This window comes from Fusarium mangiferae (assembly GCF_900044065.1).
Source record: "Fusarium mangiferae strain MRC7560 genome assembly, contig: FMAN_scaffold022, whole genome shotgun sequence".
Taxonomy (NCBI): domain Eukaryota; kingdom Fungi; phylum Ascomycota; class Sordariomycetes; order Hypocreales; family Nectriaceae; genus Fusarium; species Fusarium mangiferae.
Window position 1 is genome coordinate 183,294 of NW_024573942.1, and position 17,382 is coordinate 200,675.

At 49.1% G+C, this 17,382-nt stretch overlaps 5 protein-coding genes across 5 annotated transcripts; 3 read left to right on the forward strand and 2 right to left on the reverse strand.

The window, feature by feature from the left end:
- Positions 1–1,217: 1,217 nt before the first annotated feature.
- Positions 1,218–1,787, forward strand: FMAN_14185 (uncharacterized protein; the record flags this gene model as incomplete). Its single annotated transcript, XM_041825572.1, has 1 exon — positions 1,218–1,787. The coding sequence occupies one exon, from the start codon at positions 1,218–1,220 to the stop codon at positions 1,785–1,787; it is 570 nt and encodes a 189-aa protein (XP_041690939.1).
- A 3,738-nt stretch (positions 1,788–5,525) lies between these two features.
- FMAN_14184 (uncharacterized protein) lies at positions 5,526–6,982 on the forward strand (the record flags this gene model as incomplete). Its single annotated transcript, XM_041825573.1, has 2 exons — positions 5,526–6,157; positions 6,214–6,982. The coding sequence occupies 2 exons, from the start codon at positions 5,526–5,528 to the stop codon at positions 6,980–6,982; spliced, it is 1,401 nt and encodes a 466-aa protein (XP_041690940.1).
- Positions 6,983–10,273: 3,291 nt separating this feature from the next.
- Positions 10,274–10,826, forward strand: FMAN_16253 (uncharacterized protein; the record flags this gene model as incomplete). The annotated part of the gene is made up of 2 exons (XM_041825574.1): positions 10,274–10,505; positions 10,564–10,826. The coding sequence occupies 2 exons, from the start codon at positions 10,274–10,276 to the stop codon at positions 10,824–10,826; spliced, it is 495 nt and encodes a 164-aa protein (XP_041690941.1).
- Positions 10,827–10,913: 87 nt separating this feature from the next.
- On the reverse strand, positions 10,914–12,782 carry FMAN_14183 (uncharacterized protein; the record flags this gene model as incomplete). Its single annotated transcript, XM_041825575.1, has 1 exon — positions 10,914–12,782. One exon carries the CDS (start codon positions 12,780–12,782, stop codon positions 10,914–10,916), a length of 1,869 nt encoding a protein of 622 aa, XP_041690942.1.
- Positions 12,783–15,097: 2,315 nt separating this feature from the next.
- FMAN_14182 (uncharacterized protein) lies at positions 15,098–15,866 on the reverse strand (the record flags this gene model as incomplete). The annotated part of the gene is made up of 4 exons (XM_041825576.1): positions 15,098–15,319; positions 15,356–15,572; positions 15,620–15,696; positions 15,747–15,866. The coding sequence occupies 4 exons, from the start codon at positions 15,864–15,866 to the stop codon at positions 15,098–15,100; spliced, it is 636 nt and encodes a 211-aa protein (XP_041690943.1).
- Positions 15,867–17,382: the final 1,516 nt, after the last annotated feature.

Here is a 17,382-nt window from a genome sequence, read left to right on the forward strand (position 1 = left end):
ATTCAGCTACGGACTCTCCAAGTGGATAGACAAGAGAGATCAAGCCGAGGCTTCGTGTACTCTGTCTGGATGTATCGCGACTGCGTCCATGATATCATGAATCTGGCCATCGATGACAACAACCCTTAGGTTGGCTTGTAGGGCGGTTGAATGGGTGATTATGATCAGACAAAGAGCAGATAGATGGTCTTAGGACGTAGAAACTACAATCAAGATAGGTAGAAACTGATAGTTGTATGACGAACTCCGTCAGATGCCAAACAGCCATGGCTTCGAAATTCAGAGATTATGGATCCTGAATTGCAGATTCTGCCAATTGTCATAATCTAGTGGCGGCAACGTTTATGCTTCCATGGTTATCTGACGACATGCGGGTCTCATAGCCCATGCAGTTTAAACCCACAAGTTAGCATAGGGCTTAGAAGTATCCCGCTCTTACGTATAGCAGGCTGGACACAGACAACTGGTCATTGCCTCCAACCCAGTCTCACGTAGATGCTAAGTCGGAATAAATAAGGATCACGTGTCCGTTGTGTTCTTACGTCTGGAGTTTGGGACGATAGTTAAGAACAAATCCCTATTACTGAGGGTTCCCATGTCACAGATACGATTTACCAGTCTACCTCACTGTGACCCTTAACCAGGGTCAGGATTGGCTGTGGTTCTTTCTTTTTGCCACATTCTTAACAGTGAAGCAGTAGCTTGCGAAGACTCATACTGCAATGAGGCTTTTATGTTAGAATGTGGCAATTGACGCAATCTTCAACCAAAAAAGTGCCACGCGCCGGATTCTCCCCCTTAGCCCATCTAATTTGATTAACGTGCATGATAAGCGAGTGCTCCACTGCACTGTATAACTAAAAATCACCTACCCTATAAGACTTCACTACTTTAAATAAAATAGTTAAAAATCAAGAGAAAATATTTCTACTAATAGTATAGTGAAAGTTATTGAATAGACTTTTTTGAATATTCTTTAAAAAAACATCCAAAGGTTAAAATGTTATTTATACAGTGTAGATAGATTTTTTAAACACTAGCTACACAGAGATTTATTTTATATATGAAAAAAATAATGTAGCTTATCTTAAAACTCAAAAATAAGCTATCAAAGTTATAGCTAGTTTTAACTTAATATAAGCTTTTTATAAGCTCTTAAAAACCGGATTTTAAGGTATACAAGGCAGTGGAGCACTCGGTTATCATGCACGTTATTTATGATCTGTTCGCTGTCAGTTTCAACGCATCACGATGGACCTCAACGATACACCGTAAACGGTCAGAACCTCGGCATTGCAGATGCTGTCAAACAGCATCCGGAATTGGTTCGCGAGGCGCTTGCTGAAGGTCTCCTTTCTATACCTCTTGAAGATTCGCACGTTACTCGGATCCGACTTCACGAAAATTTCCGTCGCTCTCTCAACGCCAAACGAGACGTCACACCGTATCGGTTACAGAGCGTCATCAATAAGGCTCGTCGTGAAAACCTTGATCCAAACTCACCAGATGCAAAAATCTACGAGCACGGGGGCGCCAATGCCATTGCGGCATATGCTGCGGCGGCGGCAGATCAACAACATGTCTTATCGCTCCTAGAAACACTTCCCGACCATGATCTTCGTCGTTTACTTAAAGCAATCGATGAGATTGAACCGCATCCTGATCTTCGCTATATGACTGAAAGAGCGTGCCGAAAGACATCCACCGTATCGTCCAAGCGTAAACACATAGCTGGACCACGGCGACGTCACACTGCTCGACAGATCAGCTTTCGCTGGAAAAGATGAGCAATTGCAACAGACGGAGACTGGGAATGGGAGAAGGAGATTGAGTCATCAGTGTTCTTCGATAGCCTGAGGTAAGTGGAATCTCTAGTTTTTCCTGTGCATACATAGAATTATCCAAATAGGTAGTCTTAGGGCCAATATCGGCGTTAAAGATACGTGATCACGCGGTCGCAAATCAAGGAAGCAGAAAACGAGGTGTCTCGTAGGATGCAAAGCAGAACAGTGCATCCAGCTCTGCACAGAAGAAGAGGCGAGATTCGGCAGTTTTTTTTAACCAAGAGTTTCTCGACCGTTGTCGGTACCGAAAATGGCCGTCGTAGTAGTTCGTGGGCATTATGCACCTGACAATGATACTATATGCAGTGTCGTGGGTTGTGGTGTGTATTTCCTCTTAACCGACTGTCCAGTGTGATCCCTTGATATTTATTTAGTAGCATATCCATACATAGCAGCCGCCCTCAATCATTTGGCTATGAACTTGAAAAGGGGAGAATGAGGGATAGCAGAAAGAGATAGCGATTAGTGGTTTGCCTCCAGTGTAGCCGGCAATGGCTATTCTCATAATGCTACTCGCAGGGTATGAGCTCCATGGGCCGAAACTTTTAGTGGAGGAGACATGACAACGCCTTAAAACCCGACGCCACTCACCAGCCACGGTCACCTGTGCGACTATGCACGCCAATGTAACATTTATACCTAGCTCGCTCCTCCGTCCTTCGCTTATGCTGAAAATTTTCAAATTTATGGTTTGTGGATCACAGTGCACCTGAATTCCTTATTTTTGACATGAAGAATCTGTGTCTCATAAGGCTAAAGATGAAATATGAGCGGGGTTTGGTTGCCCCCGGCGGGCGCCGGAGCCGCTGTCCCCGTTCGACCCCGATTAACTAGCCCAAGCACCGGTTTTTACATCGAAGCGCTCCGACCTCATTTTTCGGCCGTTATAAGGGATAGGTACCGATGCCCAGTCTAATAAAATCCCTCTTTCTCATCAATCTTTTTTACTTGTCTATCCAAGTTATCATGTTATCCGTTGGCACAAGCTGTCCTCAGTCTTGTCTTACATGGCACAAGCAGAAGTCATCCAAGGCAATTGTTATTGAGGTACCATCTATTACCCTTGTGCGACCTTCAAACGACCAAACCTCCCTCCGACAATACGTCGACATAGGCTGACCATTTAAAAGGTCTAAACGAAAGCGCCTATAGCGAATAGTGGTGAGACTAGAGAGACCTCATGACATCTATTTAAAGGCCATGTCGAAACTCACTCGGTGTAAAAAGATTGTATTCGACGACAACAACCGGCCGTGGGGCCTGGATCGTATTGAGGAGAACATCAAAATTGTGCCTCAGCGTTTGCTGACGTTCGAGTCAGCTTCGAGCGTTGCGTCCGTCTGTTACGCTCTATGTTCTCTCTGCCGCGGTTGCCAGCAAACTCAAGATTGAGACCCTTGATGAAGAATACCAGTCGAGTCAGCCCTGATATGCTTCCTTACTTGCCAGCCCCTATCATAAATCTTGGCCGCTTATACCTTGTCCTTGACTCTGATCTTCCTGAATCGGGTCACGCTTGGGCCTGGGAAAAACATCTTGTTCACTCCATCCAATCGTTCCCGGAATTGATACGTCTAACGCTCAAGTTCGAGAAGCGAGACGCCTCTTCTCGATTTGGTGAAACTTCCTCAAGCATATATATTCCGAAGCTGAACAGTCTTACTCTCAGTTCGGTAGGCTGCACGAGCGATGAGTTGGCGAACTTTCTTGATCGTCATAGGGTAACGCTTCGTGAAGTCAGACTCAGCAGCATCAACTTCACATAGAATCGACCCCTGACATTCTCTTGCCAAGGGTATCCGCGTAGCCTGGATATGAGCTATTTTCCATGGAAGAGTGTTCGACGGGCGACTCGTATGTGGAGGACGAACAATGAGAGGCGACTGGCGCTTAGGGCTTGACAGATCTTATAGTTGCGTTATCGAATTGAAGGCCAGATATTGGGCAGAGAACAACAACGCTCATTCCGTCCTGAAGCGCCCTGTTTCTGACACCAAACATCTGCACTTTCGCGGGGCTCTTTGTCTCAACAGACTTGCATATCTGACGAGGATCTTTCGCTCGAAAGGAGCCTGTACTAGCCAACCAAAATGGGTACCTACAGGAAGACTGTTACGGAAGATGCAGCCAGCGATGAAAACTTATACTTGCCAGATCAATAGAGATATTGCTTGTTGGATCCCCACCGCTCACGATATCGACGGCGACGAAGGATTCTCGGCTGTCCTTCTTTCACAACGATGGGTTCAAAAATAAGTTCTACGATACTCTCGAGAAGGACATTGACCAAACCATATACAGTGAGTTCATGGCGCAGTAAATAGCAAGGAGGGATACATTACCTAAGGAAGTTAAATATTTGGGAGTACACGGCACTTTTCTCAAGGATGTGATCAAAAGATTCCACGCTCCGCAATACGATGGCGGACGTCGACGGCACAGAGTCTCACGTACGTTATTCCTCATCTCCTAATCAAGTGACGTGGTTGATGAGCGAGCCGACCAAAAAGCCCTTACCTTATATCATTACTATCAATCAGAAAACATCATAGTAGCCCCTCAGAGTCTATTGTTGAAGCTTTTAAGTCAGCTACTAAGGCCACAAAGGCAGTTGTGCATGAGGTTACCCTATTGAGGGCTGAGCTTCGCAATCTTCGAGATGCAAATGAGTTACTGAGCCGGCACCGTATGGCAAAAAGGACTAGACTACAGAAAGGAGGCACTATAACTGAACAGAGAGCATTGCAAGTAATTGATCAGATGGATGTTGATACGCAGGTAGTGGCCGAATCATCAAGAAGTGGTGGTCGAGGGAGGTCAGAGCGACCGAGCAGTCGGCGCTGTGGTGTATGCGACAAAGGCGGTCATAATGCAAGGACTTGTGAGGATGTTCTCAAGTCATCAGGGGAGGAGTTTAGGCAGCGAAAGTCGCCCTTTTCAAACTAAAGCTTGAGCTTTTGAGTTGTAGTTTAAAAAAGTTGAGGAAAGTGGTCGGCTCGCTTATCAACCACGCTAGCCAAAAACGTGATTGAAGGCTCTGAGACTCAGGCGCCCAGCAGAACGTGGCCCCTGCTCACGTGAACTTGCATCAGGCTATGAGATGCGGGGTTTTCTGCATGACTACCCTCTCATCACTCGCTTTGCCCTTCTATGTTGTAATAATTGTCATCATTATAGGTACATTGCAATGAGTAGCAATTGGCAGGAAATGGCCGAGAACAGAGGCGAGCATCTCCTGGTGACAATTCTTCCGGCACTAACTTGGAGCAGTACCTGATCAGCCTATACGATTCCTGGCTACAGACTGCAGTGATCTGTTTGAACAGATCATCGATGCCGATTTTTGCAATCAGCAAGAAATAACTTCTCAAACAGTTGAATATCGTGATGCCTTTACTACCTTGACGTCATTCTTGTGTATTTTCAACGAACCTGACTCGTCCCTTGACAACCAGCTCCGAAACCACGAATCCATCCAGGATGTAATGATCCGCCTATTAGAATTGTTGCGACAGAATTTGGTCACTGGTTTGTAATCGTCTTTGGTCACCAATTAAAGCTTGTCCAACTGTGGCTGACTGAGATCTCATAGTCTTCGATTTAGTCTCGAACACGAAATCCGAGCTTTCACTGGATTTCCAGTCAGACGCGAGTGTGGCTCTGACTGGAGTCAAGGACACAATGAAAAGTCTCAATAAGCTTGCAATAACTATCAAACAACCATCCAGGTCATACGCACTCACTCTAGCTCGGGCTTTTGCAACTTCAAAGCGACACCTGGAAAATCTTGAGGAGCTCATTCTGACATCTCTTGAAACACTGTACCCAAATGCGCCTGAAAGTCTACGCGAGCCCATATGTAACACGCTCACTGACAGGTACGCAAGATTAGAGTACAGTGCCTATATAAACGGCAAACCATGCTCCAAATCTTCGAAGCAAGCTCAAGGCGGTGAAGCTCATACGAGGCCGAAGATTGAGGACGAAGCCGTTAGAAATACCTCGGTTATTTCAAGATCCAGAACTGTAGAGCTTGACCATATTCAGAACACGACACAAGAGGAAAGCCCAAACTCACAACTAAAACCACGTTCGTCACTCGACACTGAACTCCTACGTAGGAGTTTTAACGACGAGCACATTAAGAGGTCTCAGTCGAACAGAACCTTGTCTATTTATGAAAGCGATGGCCAATTGTATGAGCCTAAACCACCCAAATTTGAGGCTGGTGAATCCCAGGTCCAACGCGAATGGTGTCATAAGCTTCTCGATCAATCTGTTGTGAGGAACAATAGACGGTCAAATATCGGACGGTAATTTGTCAGCCGATTGGATAATTATCATGTGCTAATGACACTTATAAATCAAGGCTTCACTACAAGCGTGATCTCAAGCCATTTCCATGTCTTTCTGAAACGTGTGGGGAGTCTCGTCCTAGCTTCTCGTCTCGGAAACAGTGGCTTGAGCATATGCGATCGAATCACTCTATGGCCTGGCCCCAGTCTCTCCATGGCGCTATGATCTGGGTTTGCGGCGACCACGTTGAGGATGGCAGGAATATTCCGTACGCTTTCTCTTCTAAGAACGACCTTGACCAGCACATGCGCCTGATACATCATTCGGATAAGCCGTTATCCGACGATGAGTCCACGGAGTATTTGAAACACCAAAGTTCACTTATCGACACTATGTCGCCTTCATATTGTCCATTATGCTTCTTGGTGGTTGAGAACAGTCTTGAGGCGAAACCAACATCATCTTTGAAGTCCGGCGGGATCCCACCAGAGCCGTCTGAGAGGGTTCAAAGAAACAAAAAGGATCAAAAACGCGTAGACTCTGGCGCCTGGTTCGCAGACGATGTCAAGGCAGCTTCTGATATTGATACTGGCGATAACCAAGACCATGACTCCTCCACTCTCTTTCCATTGGAAATACACATCGCAGCCCACTTGCAAAACTTGCTTGTTCTGTCGCTGCGCCTCATGGGAACTCTGGAACATGATAGAGACGAAGAATACCTCACTGGCCCGCATGGCTCAGACAGCCTTACAAGGGGATCCGTTTCTTCTACGCAAGACGGCCCGGAGTTAGACATTTGGTCCACCGAGGATCCAGCGTCAGTGTGCATTTCTGAGTGAGCGACGTTGGATGACGCAGAGGATAGACTGGGGTTTGGCGCGAAAGAGGGCGAGCTGGTAGATCTATGGAGGAAGAGTGGGGGACAGCCACTGAAGCTCTGCCGTTATCGATCCTGATTTTATAATGGTGGCAGATGGTTCGCTGATGTGTCACATGTACCTTGCATTCGACTCAGAGCTAATAGCAGCTTGGCAAGCGCCAAACCCATTCTCCTAGCTCATTGAAAGTCAAATATTGGACGGATCGCAAAAACAGACTAGCCAAGATCGACAAGGCCAACCAGAGGGTGCCATCCAGCCCCTTAACAATTCATCAAGGTGTGTTCGAAAGACTTGCTGACTTTCTATCTGGACCAAAAGGCTCGGACTTGCCTCGAGGTGGCCAGAATGGGATATTGACAATAGTTGCCAATGAAACGGTCCTGGCATTGCTGTAGGATCTTGTCAACAATGCACTCAGCCACTCGAGTCATCCCAGGGAGCAACCTCACGCACTAGATCGGAAAGGCTTTGAAGATGAGGTGAAGTTTACAGAATAGCTTGCTCTCATCGTTTACATCTCTGCAGCTAGTATACTCAAACAGCGTTGCCACGTAGTCTACAACGTCACGGATTAACTCAAAGTATTCACAATGCAGAGTCTAGTTTGAAGTGAGCCAGCCGATCCATAACCGTTAGAGAGCTCCCTCAACCCATATGTCCTGCACCCTATGTTCTTTATCTCAATCAGATCACATTTCCAGCCCGTCACCTGTATCGAATAACCAAATCATGACTCGTACCTACCATTTCACTGAGGTTGTGCCCCCGATGGGTACAAATACAACCTCGATCAACGCTTTTGTCAATCGCATCATCAATGATGCCAACCGAATGGCCGACGATGCCAACCAAGTCGATCACAAAAAAGGCGTTGTAGCCAGAGAATATGGTTATGGTGGCGGTATCATAAACCCCACCGTGATAGGTGGTGGCAGACAAATCAACCTACTATCTACCTCAGTCTGGATCGTGAACCCCCTGGTTGTAGGGAACGGAGTGCAGGTCAACTATGCGTATTTTTTTGCGACCTACCTTCTGGAATACCTAATTGAAGACTCTGTAGCTGAGCTGGCCAAGGCTTTGTGTGATGGACTCCACTTCTAGATGTGACCAACTGGCTGCGCTACGACTCACGTACAACTACTGCTTGGTCTTATGTCCGGACTCCATTCCTGACATGCGGGTTGGCCAGACTTACCAGGCAACGTCAATTAATGAGTAGCCCCAACCAACCGGTCACAACCTCATAACTCATGCTTCTCTTGCCGTCTATCATCGCCTTGATATCCGTGTTGCTCGACTAGATGTTACTCATTATTTTACTCATTTGACTGCAGCTTACTATCTATACTACCTGTCCAGTTTGGTTGTCGAGATCCTCATCCGTAAGCTGTCGAGTTGACGATTTTTAATCTAGGCTTACAGACCAACCTGGCTATTCACCACGAAATCTCCCATTCAATCCCTTCATCGCCTGTCTGCTCTTCAGAACCGGTCGCATCCCGCGTTGCAGCCACCAAGACCGCGTGCAGTCCATATTTATATCCGACGGCAAAGCAGCGGGGAGCGTCCCTGACACATATTGCCCTCGGGGCCCAGCTCATCTCCAAGACGTCTGACAACAAACAGCATTTTTTCAGCAGGTTTGGTCGCTGCAGTATCTGAAAACTGTCACCTCCCACCACCACAGCAACTCCGCCCTGAACGATCGAGCAAAGCGACAGGCCCTATTTCGCATATTCGGTATCCTCCGCCTCCTTCGACCCTGCACTTCAATTGTTCTGCTGATCATTGGGATGGCCAACAGTCCCATCCATCTCATTGGCATATGAAGAATCACACGCAGGGGCATCTTTCGATGGCATTTCCAACTGAATCGAGGCCTGGTCTCATGCCAACACCTGATATCCGCACCTCATGTGAAGCAGACGGCAGTGAAATGGGCATTGAACGTATCTCAGGTGTGGAGACTTACACTCTTCGAATACGGCAGCAACCAACTGCCGCTCGAGCATGTGGTTGGGGGAAAAGGGACAGGAGACCCGTCGATCCAACTCCAATCGTCGACCTCCTTGTTGACGCCCCAAACCTTACCAAGGACGAGATAAACAATATTTTACACTGTTCACGCTATGCAATGCTCTGTCTCATTCGCGACGAGTCCGGAAAATGCGATGCCTCGATCGTACCTGGGGACGAACGGAGGCGTCACCAGCTCCTGGGTAATACAGCCAGCGCTCCTTTTTTGGCAAGGATGAACATGAAAAGCAGGGTTGCTTTTTCTGCTTCCCGGACTTATCTGTCGGAGCTACGGGAAAATTTTGCCTCTTATTTCGATTGGCCAGGGTTGAGCTAAAGCGTGAGGGGGGTCGAAGCGTTTTCCGGTTTTAGCTGAGATAAAGAGCGAAGTCTTTACTGTTTACACGGCGAAGGACTTTCCAGGAATGCAAGCCATCACTGCGTTGACCAAAACGCTCAGTAAACAAGGCTGCGCATTCCCCACCAGGCAAGGCAAAGAACGTTCCAAGAATGCCAGGGGACACGATGATTCAAGCGAAATGGAGCAAGATGATGGCAATGGAGAGGAGATTAATGAAAGAACGGCCGGCCCAGTGAAGAGGCAGCGGGTTGCAACAAGATAATGGATACTAAACACGTCACATGCTGCGTTAATTTCTCTCTCGTAGCAAGTACATTTGCACGACGTAGACAAGTAGAACTGGTCAACATGACGCTGTCCTTCTCAAGATACCAGGCATGCGTAGATGCCCCTCCTGCAAAGGGCTCGCAAGACGTTTTCTCCCAAGCACTGACGGTTCAGCACCAGACCCACAGCGGGACAAGATGCGTTGCCGTGCATTGCACAGTGCATTAGTCCGACTGAGCGCGCGGGGCTCGGCTACGACGCGGTTTCCAGGATGGCTCGCTTTGATGGGCGATCCCTGGTTTGCGCCAGTGGTGCCGCTTCCCCGCACGCGAGACCGCGCTCAAAACGTTCTTCACAATACCCGGAGTGACAATATTCAGTGCTAGCCTTGATACGGCATCAATTGTTCTGCCCGACAACGGCAGTGTGCTAATGATGCAAGACCAGCTAAGGACCATGATCTTTTGGATACAACCTTTTCGCCCCCATCCGGAACCCAGAACCGAACCACCAAGCTTTCGATTGAGCCTCGTTCCCTTCTCGAAATTATGGACTGAGTACTACAATCAACAAGCCTCTGGTGAATTTCCTGCGGTGCCACCATGCACACAGGCAATACTTCTCCAGGATCAGACAACATCACGGTCAATCTTCTCAGAGCCGTGTGGCACGTCATCGGGACACATGTCCGCCGCTTGTTCGAGCGATGCCTCAACATAGGCCACCATCCGAGACCGTTCAAAGAAGCAGAGATAGCCATGGTCACCAAACCCGGACGCCGTGATCTCACGTCGCCTCGAGCCTGGCGACCCGTCTCTCTATCCTCTTGTCTCTGTAAGGGACTAAAACGGCTGACCGCACGCCGTCTGGCCTGGGCAGCTGTTCACTTCAGCGTCCTGCCCTCAGCAGGCCGAAGCGCTCCATAAGGGGTCGGCGACAGACCTGGTGGCCGCCCTCATCCACGACATCGAGGAAGCGTTTGCACGCAACAAGGTCGTTACACTAGTCACGATGGACATACAATGTGCGTTTGACACCGCGCTCGTCCTGCGAGTTCGACAACAAGCCTGGCCAGACCATGTGGCTCGCTGGGCTGGTTTGTTTATGGACGGCCGGTCCGCGCGCGTCAAATACCAAGACAATGTGAGTTGGTGATGTATCGAGCTTTGTTTCGGCTTCCAAGCCCTCACTTCGTCAGAGATGAAGTGTGCATCCCAGTACTGATGCGCCTAAATCGGCGTTCTAAAAGAACGACGGCTTGGCGAGAACACGGTACTCAATGTAGTCCTCGCCGTCAATATTGACAATGGTGCCTTGCGAAACGAGTTTCCCAGTAAATGAGCCTTGCGTCTTGCGTTCATACTTCACCCCGGCGTACATCTTCGCGTCTTCGGCATTCGTTCTGAGGCGAAGGCTTTCCTGGCGTGCCCAGACCTTATCAAGTCGTTGCATTTCGTCCCGCTCGTGTAATTGTTGCCGCCCGTTAACAGCTATGCCAGGGATATTCGCAGCAGCAGCTTGGGCGGCTTGGGCGGCCGCGGCCGCTGCACGTTCACGGTTCGCTGCGCACTTATCAGCGCGTTCCTGAGCGAGTTCGACGCGTGCAATCGCGCGCTCCGCTAGAGCAGATGTTCTTTCGATCGCATTGTTGTTTAGCGATGTCCTGCCCGTGCTTTGGCGAGGGGCTGCCGCAGGCTGAGAAGGAGTGTCGATATCTATGTATGCCTGGCGTGCTTCGGCTCTGGCAGCCTCAACGCGGCGACTCTGACGCAGCTCATGCCCGTCATATCCTATTCGCCCTGTCTGGTCAGGTTCTTCGCCATAATCACCTGGGAGACGGGGTAGGGCGGGTGCAACAGACAAGGGAGCAGCTGCTTTGGGGTTCGCTCCCGCAACCCTTGCCTTTGCTTCGATTACAGCTTTGGTCTCGTTGGAGGTTCGCTCCCCTTCTTTCTCTCCCATATCTATCTGATACTGTCGAACACGGCAATATTCCTTGATATCGTCTCGTGTCAGGTTCTTCAAGTGCGGCTCAAAGGCAACTTCCTCGTATGCAATCCAGAGTGCACCAGCCCCAGCTGGGAAATTCCCTTCAACGAAACGTCCGTCGCGCGTCTCTCGTACCAGCTTGACGCGGAACATGTCATTCTGTCCCAGGATTCCGTATACGGCATGGCGATCCCGAGGGTCCGGCGAGTTGGACTTTGCCCAGTGCCCAACAAGAATTCGAGTAGGTCTTGAGCCGGGTAGGGGATTGACGGTATGTCGCAGAGGCTGCGGGCCACCGGGGGCTGGCTGAATGGGAGTATGTTCAACAACAGAGCTATTTGAGGGAGGAGGGTTGACTGGCGTAAACCCTCCGCTCGTCCTCCTCCTTTTGGCATCGTGATTCTGTTGCAAGTGTTCGGGAAGATCAACACCATAAGCAACCTGAGGTTGCAGATTTGTGCCGTGCTCGGTAGTGGAGTTGAGATTGGCTCGACGGACTGCTTCTTTAACGACAGCCTTCTTAGCAGCAGCTCTCTCTCCCTCAAGCTCGTATGTGCCAATTGCTTCAGCGCGAATCTTGACATACTCCTGGACCTGTGACTTGTCTAAGCCCACAAGATGATCCAAAAACACAATCTTGTCGAACGCTACCCAACCTCCACCAGATCCTGGTGGCATGGGGTATTCATCTGATACATTTTCTCCAGATAATGTGGTCGGCTGAATACGGGTCCGTAATCGTTTGCGAACATCGATAAAACCAATGACGGCATGTTTAAGATCCACTGTAGGAGCCTCTGAGTCTTTCCAATATCCTATGGTGACGCCTTTGACACTTCCATTACTCGATGCAGCAAACTTCCCATTCGTGACAACTTGTGGTCGCGGATCACGACTTGGAGAGTGGTACGTTCTCTTGAGCCGTTTAGAAGTGACGTGTCCATCGCCTGGAGTAACTGTGATCTCATCCTTGGCAGAACCTTGTGTTTGTTGACGAGATGCATTCCTTATTGAAGTGGTGTCTGATGAATCACTCGAATCTATCACTCTGGTCTCGGTTCCATTTTCACTGATGGTGGCTGAGAATGCAAAGCGGCGACGGCCCTGGCACTTGGAGTGCATCGCAAGATCAAGAATCGCTTGGGCGAGAGAGATGTAGTCAAACGAATTAAGTCAAGCGCGACGTTTGTGAATATGTTCATAACAAAGGAAGGCGAGGATTGACGAGCAGGCAGGAACCGCGTCTGTTCGGAATTCGAGTTGATGTAGTTGTAGAAAGAATATGATGGCTGTGCGTTGATGGTTACTTTGAAATTTTGGGGACTGGGCCCCGGTTCAATGCAACAAGGGTAGTGACCAGAGCTGAACTAAGCTGCGTCGACATCGGCGAGGCTAAATGAGGGTGGTGCGGTTACCTTGCATGCATCCTTTGGCAAGCGAAACTGTTGTTTCCCCTCGCTTTTTACTGGTTGTTGTGGGCGTACGCCAAGGTTCTTGGCGGGGTCATGGGAAGTAGCATTTCCTTTTCAGTTCTAGCTCTAGCCCATAGTAAGATGACGTTAGCCTATCGGAAATCGACCCTGATTTTCTAATGATGGCAGATGGTTCGCTGATGTGTCACACGTACCTGGCTGGGAGCGGGAACGTGGCAAGCACCAAACCCGGTCGCCCCCTAAGCTGCAGTGGCAAGGAGTGGGGAATCAATATCTTGCTCTAACTGGCTATTCTGTCATCAAACAATCGACCGGATACGGTATAGGCAGAGACAGCCAGCATTCTTGTCACTGGATTCAAAACGCTTGCGTACCCCGACACTGGGAGCGAAATGCAAGCCAACACCAACACACCGAGCAACCTTCTTTCTCAGGCTGGTTGATTCGGCCCGTATGGTGAGTCACGCACAGCCTATACTATTTGTCAACGTCCCGACCTTCAAACGCTAATACAACCGTCCCAAGTTCAGTGTTCTGCTAGTGGACACCCTGAATTGCTACCTGTATTCACGGTACGCTGGTGGCTCCTCGTTGAATGACTCAGACACTGCGTCACAGACGACCTTGAACCATGGTTGAACACCTTCTATACATATTGCAAGAGCGTGGTAGGGCAGAAGAAGGCTCCGCGGCAACGAACGAGTGTAGTTCGATCCCAGGACCGTCGGCACACCCACAGTATCTCGTGCCTCCCTCAGGCACCCAGCGACCATCTCTTAGCGACTTTAATCTACCTGCTGTAGATATGGGTGGATTCTCCTCGACTTTCGATGGCATACAACGAGCATCTTGGGAAGCAACATGCGCTCCTGATGACGACGTTTTGCAACCTCAACACCTGTCTACAAATAACAACGATCCTCCCAGCTCGGAACGGGCAATCAATAGGAAGCGTCATCGTAGCGGCAAGCAAAAGGCTCGCAGGGTTGTGGGACAAGTTGGAGTGTCTAATCCAGCATCTCGCCCCCCCAGGACTATAAACAAGTTCACGCCAGAAGAGGTGGAGCTGTTGATCAGCCTGAAAGAAGGAGGAACGCTGGAATGGAACCAAATCGCAACAGAGTTTTCCCGCCATTCTCTCAACTCATTGAAAGTCCATGAATCATCCGTATGCAGCATCGGGTGCCGCTACACCGGTCCCCAACCCATGGTTTCCTGATAGCCTTTACACACATGGACTTAGTTTCCAAACAGAAAATATGGTAAGGGAAGCCCAACAAGCATTGATTCAATATTGAGAATATACTCATTAACAAATGGCTCAGTCCAGTATCCCTGGTGTCTCCGGATCGCAACATTCTCCAATAGCGAGCGGGCAAGACCCTTTCCTACAAGCCCAGCAGAAACAACATCAGTGGCAGTCCTATTCCCGACCGAAAAGAGCTACAACCTTTGGGCAGCTATCAGAGGGTTATGGTAGTCGTGGACTTATGTATGAGCATGAAGATCCTTAACCGGAACTATTCAGCACTGGAGTGGCAAGCATGTGTTGATTGGCCTTGGGAAACACCTTCTTTTACCAAGACATACACCCTTTGTCTACCATGATTACTTGTCAAGATGCCAAATCTGGAAGACGCGTTGGTATCTCTATGACCTCAGGCATTTCTCTACAACGTACGACCAAAGTTCAGCACCACCTCGATCCAAAGCTAAGTGTATTTGGCTCAATTTGGGCGCATCTGTTTTTTCTATTTTATTAATCACGTTCATTCGGTGGCCACATTCTTGAGGCAAACATTGGGATACGGAGTGCTTCAGGGGGGAAGTGCGAAATGACAGTCACCAATATCAATTATATCATTCGTCACAAACTCTACAAAGACTTGGGCTTGTGTCCTCCTAATGTTCATTCTATTCCATCAGTAGTTTAGTAAACTTCACCTCATCTTCAAAGCCTTCTGGATCTAGTGCGTGAGGTTGCTCCTTGGGATGACTCGTTGGCTAGTCTGTTTTTGCGCTCCGTCCAATATTTGAAAGTTGTTGGAACGGTTCTGATAGTTCATCTTGGGCCGGCACAGTCATCATGACAACACCTGGGTGCCCTGTTCTGCTGACACCGTACGTCTGTTGAGTCACAGCATCTTCTTGAAAAACTAGCTGAGTCTGCTTGAAGATACCATGATAATAACCAGGGACACTGGTTGGGATCTCACGTCGCTTATCCTGATGTTAGTGCATGTGGCGACCTTGGAATTGAACTGGAAGGCCGGCTAAATAGCGCGACCGATTCCGATAATCATCCTGGGAATCCAGGTCCATATCATCCGGATCGTGAGGCGAAGAGGTCATCGGGGAGAGCTGAGGAGTGGCGGGAGGCTGGCCATCGTCCGGCGAGTAGTTGTCGGTGCGATTAGGGGTCTTTCCTTGGTTGTACGATTCCTGTTGATGGTCTTGCAAGGTTTTCAGTTTGAGAAACCTAAGGCCCAAGTTAGCAAGTGATGTATTCAATGGTCCCGATCGTACCTCTTGGGACACCCATCGATATCATATGGCAGGATTTCCTTGTTATAGAGTCGGCGATGCCAACGTCGATGCGGTGACTGCGCTAGCTGTCAGCCTGATGTGAGTCCTGAGCTTGCTCTACACTCACATGTCTAAATCTTCTCCAACAACCGGGATCCTTGGATGAACAAGATTTCCCTCTTGTGCGTGGTCGGATGTGACCCTTCAGAACGCCCTGCTGAGCAAATATGCTGCCACACCCATTCATTTGTGGCAATAAAGATGATGTAGAGAAAGGACGGCTCGCTGATGAAATGTTGAAAATCCAGTACTGAAGAAAAGTGGACAGTACGCCCAGTCCTTGGCTTACGCTGTAAGATGCAGTTGGTGCTATTCAGGTTTGGGCGGTTGTCAGGAACTTGAAAACAGGATACGACACGCGCATGCTGGCTTTATGAATTGGCTTACATTGTCACGGTCCAGGGCTAGCTAGCCCCTAATTCTAAAGCGCGTCTGGGCCCCGCACCTCGGATGATTCCCCAAGGGTTGAGATAAGCGACATTTTTAACTGGCGAGAAGGCACTTTCGCCTCATCTCGAATGGCTGCAGATGAAAGGCGGGCCATACCCCTGGCTATTTTGGATCGCCCTGTTCCGTATTGAATGTCCCGCGGTTCCTGGCGATTGACGGCAAGACTTCAATCATGTCAAGACGGTCAGTCAAATTACTTAGCCATCAAAAAGCGATCTCAAACGCCAACACCATCGCATCTTCTCCTTGTAATTCATCTTTGCCATAGAAACGTGCCTGGTTTGGGCTTCATAGTGGCATGAGCTGGCTTCTCAGTCCGAGCAAAAAGGAAAGACCCGTGAAACCTTTGTCCAGGTTCGTTCACGCACGAGGTCAATTCAATGCCGATCCTTGCCGTGATGTGGACAAGCCTCATGCGACGATTCATTTCGCGGCCGTTAACGCGGCCATGACACCATGGCAGTATCAGGCCGTCCCGCCAACAAAAGTCACTTTGCGAACTGCGCGACCCACCAGGTATTGATGTAGCTGCTGAACGTGGTTCACGCGATATCCCTGTTCTCAAGCTGTTGTGTACTTTGTAAAATTTGAAGAGTACCTCCACTATGAATTGCTTTTTGCGCAGAGGACTCGTGTATCCCTGTCTACCCCTGGTGTTGTCTCTTTACGCTCGACAGGATCTACGGGGGAGAGATGGACCAAGCTCGCTTATCATGGTGCCCCACTCAAGCCATTGAATAATCTGGCGGCTGGAGGTCGCTACCCGCTGCAGGCTGCAGAGTCAAAGATTCAGGGGTACAGTTCCGCGTCGCGCTAACCCGATTGAAGTACCAGCCGCCAGGCTAAGGGGGAATAGAACACAGACACAGATAAGTGGATCGCCAGCGAATTTTAGTGCATGCTAAGGGAGCCGTGTATTTTTTCCCCGGAGCCAAGGCATCAATCTTATGCATCCGTGCGCCTTGGTCCAGGCTCAGTTGACTTTCAACCCCCCTGCAGCTGATTTACTACGGCCGCCAAGACCAGGCTGGGAGGTGGTGATATTCGCTGTTCGCTGTTACGGCTGTAGCGATCGACGGTTCCCCTTTGTGTGTGAAGAAGCATGTTATTAGGAGCATCGCTATGACTCAGTAGCTCCCTAGCTTATACATCTTCGACAGGCTTACTGATGTGCCAAGTTCAGACATGGCCTCGGACGCTTCTATTCAACTAACTGCTGTGTCCGGACAGTGTATTGTAGAATATGCCTCCTT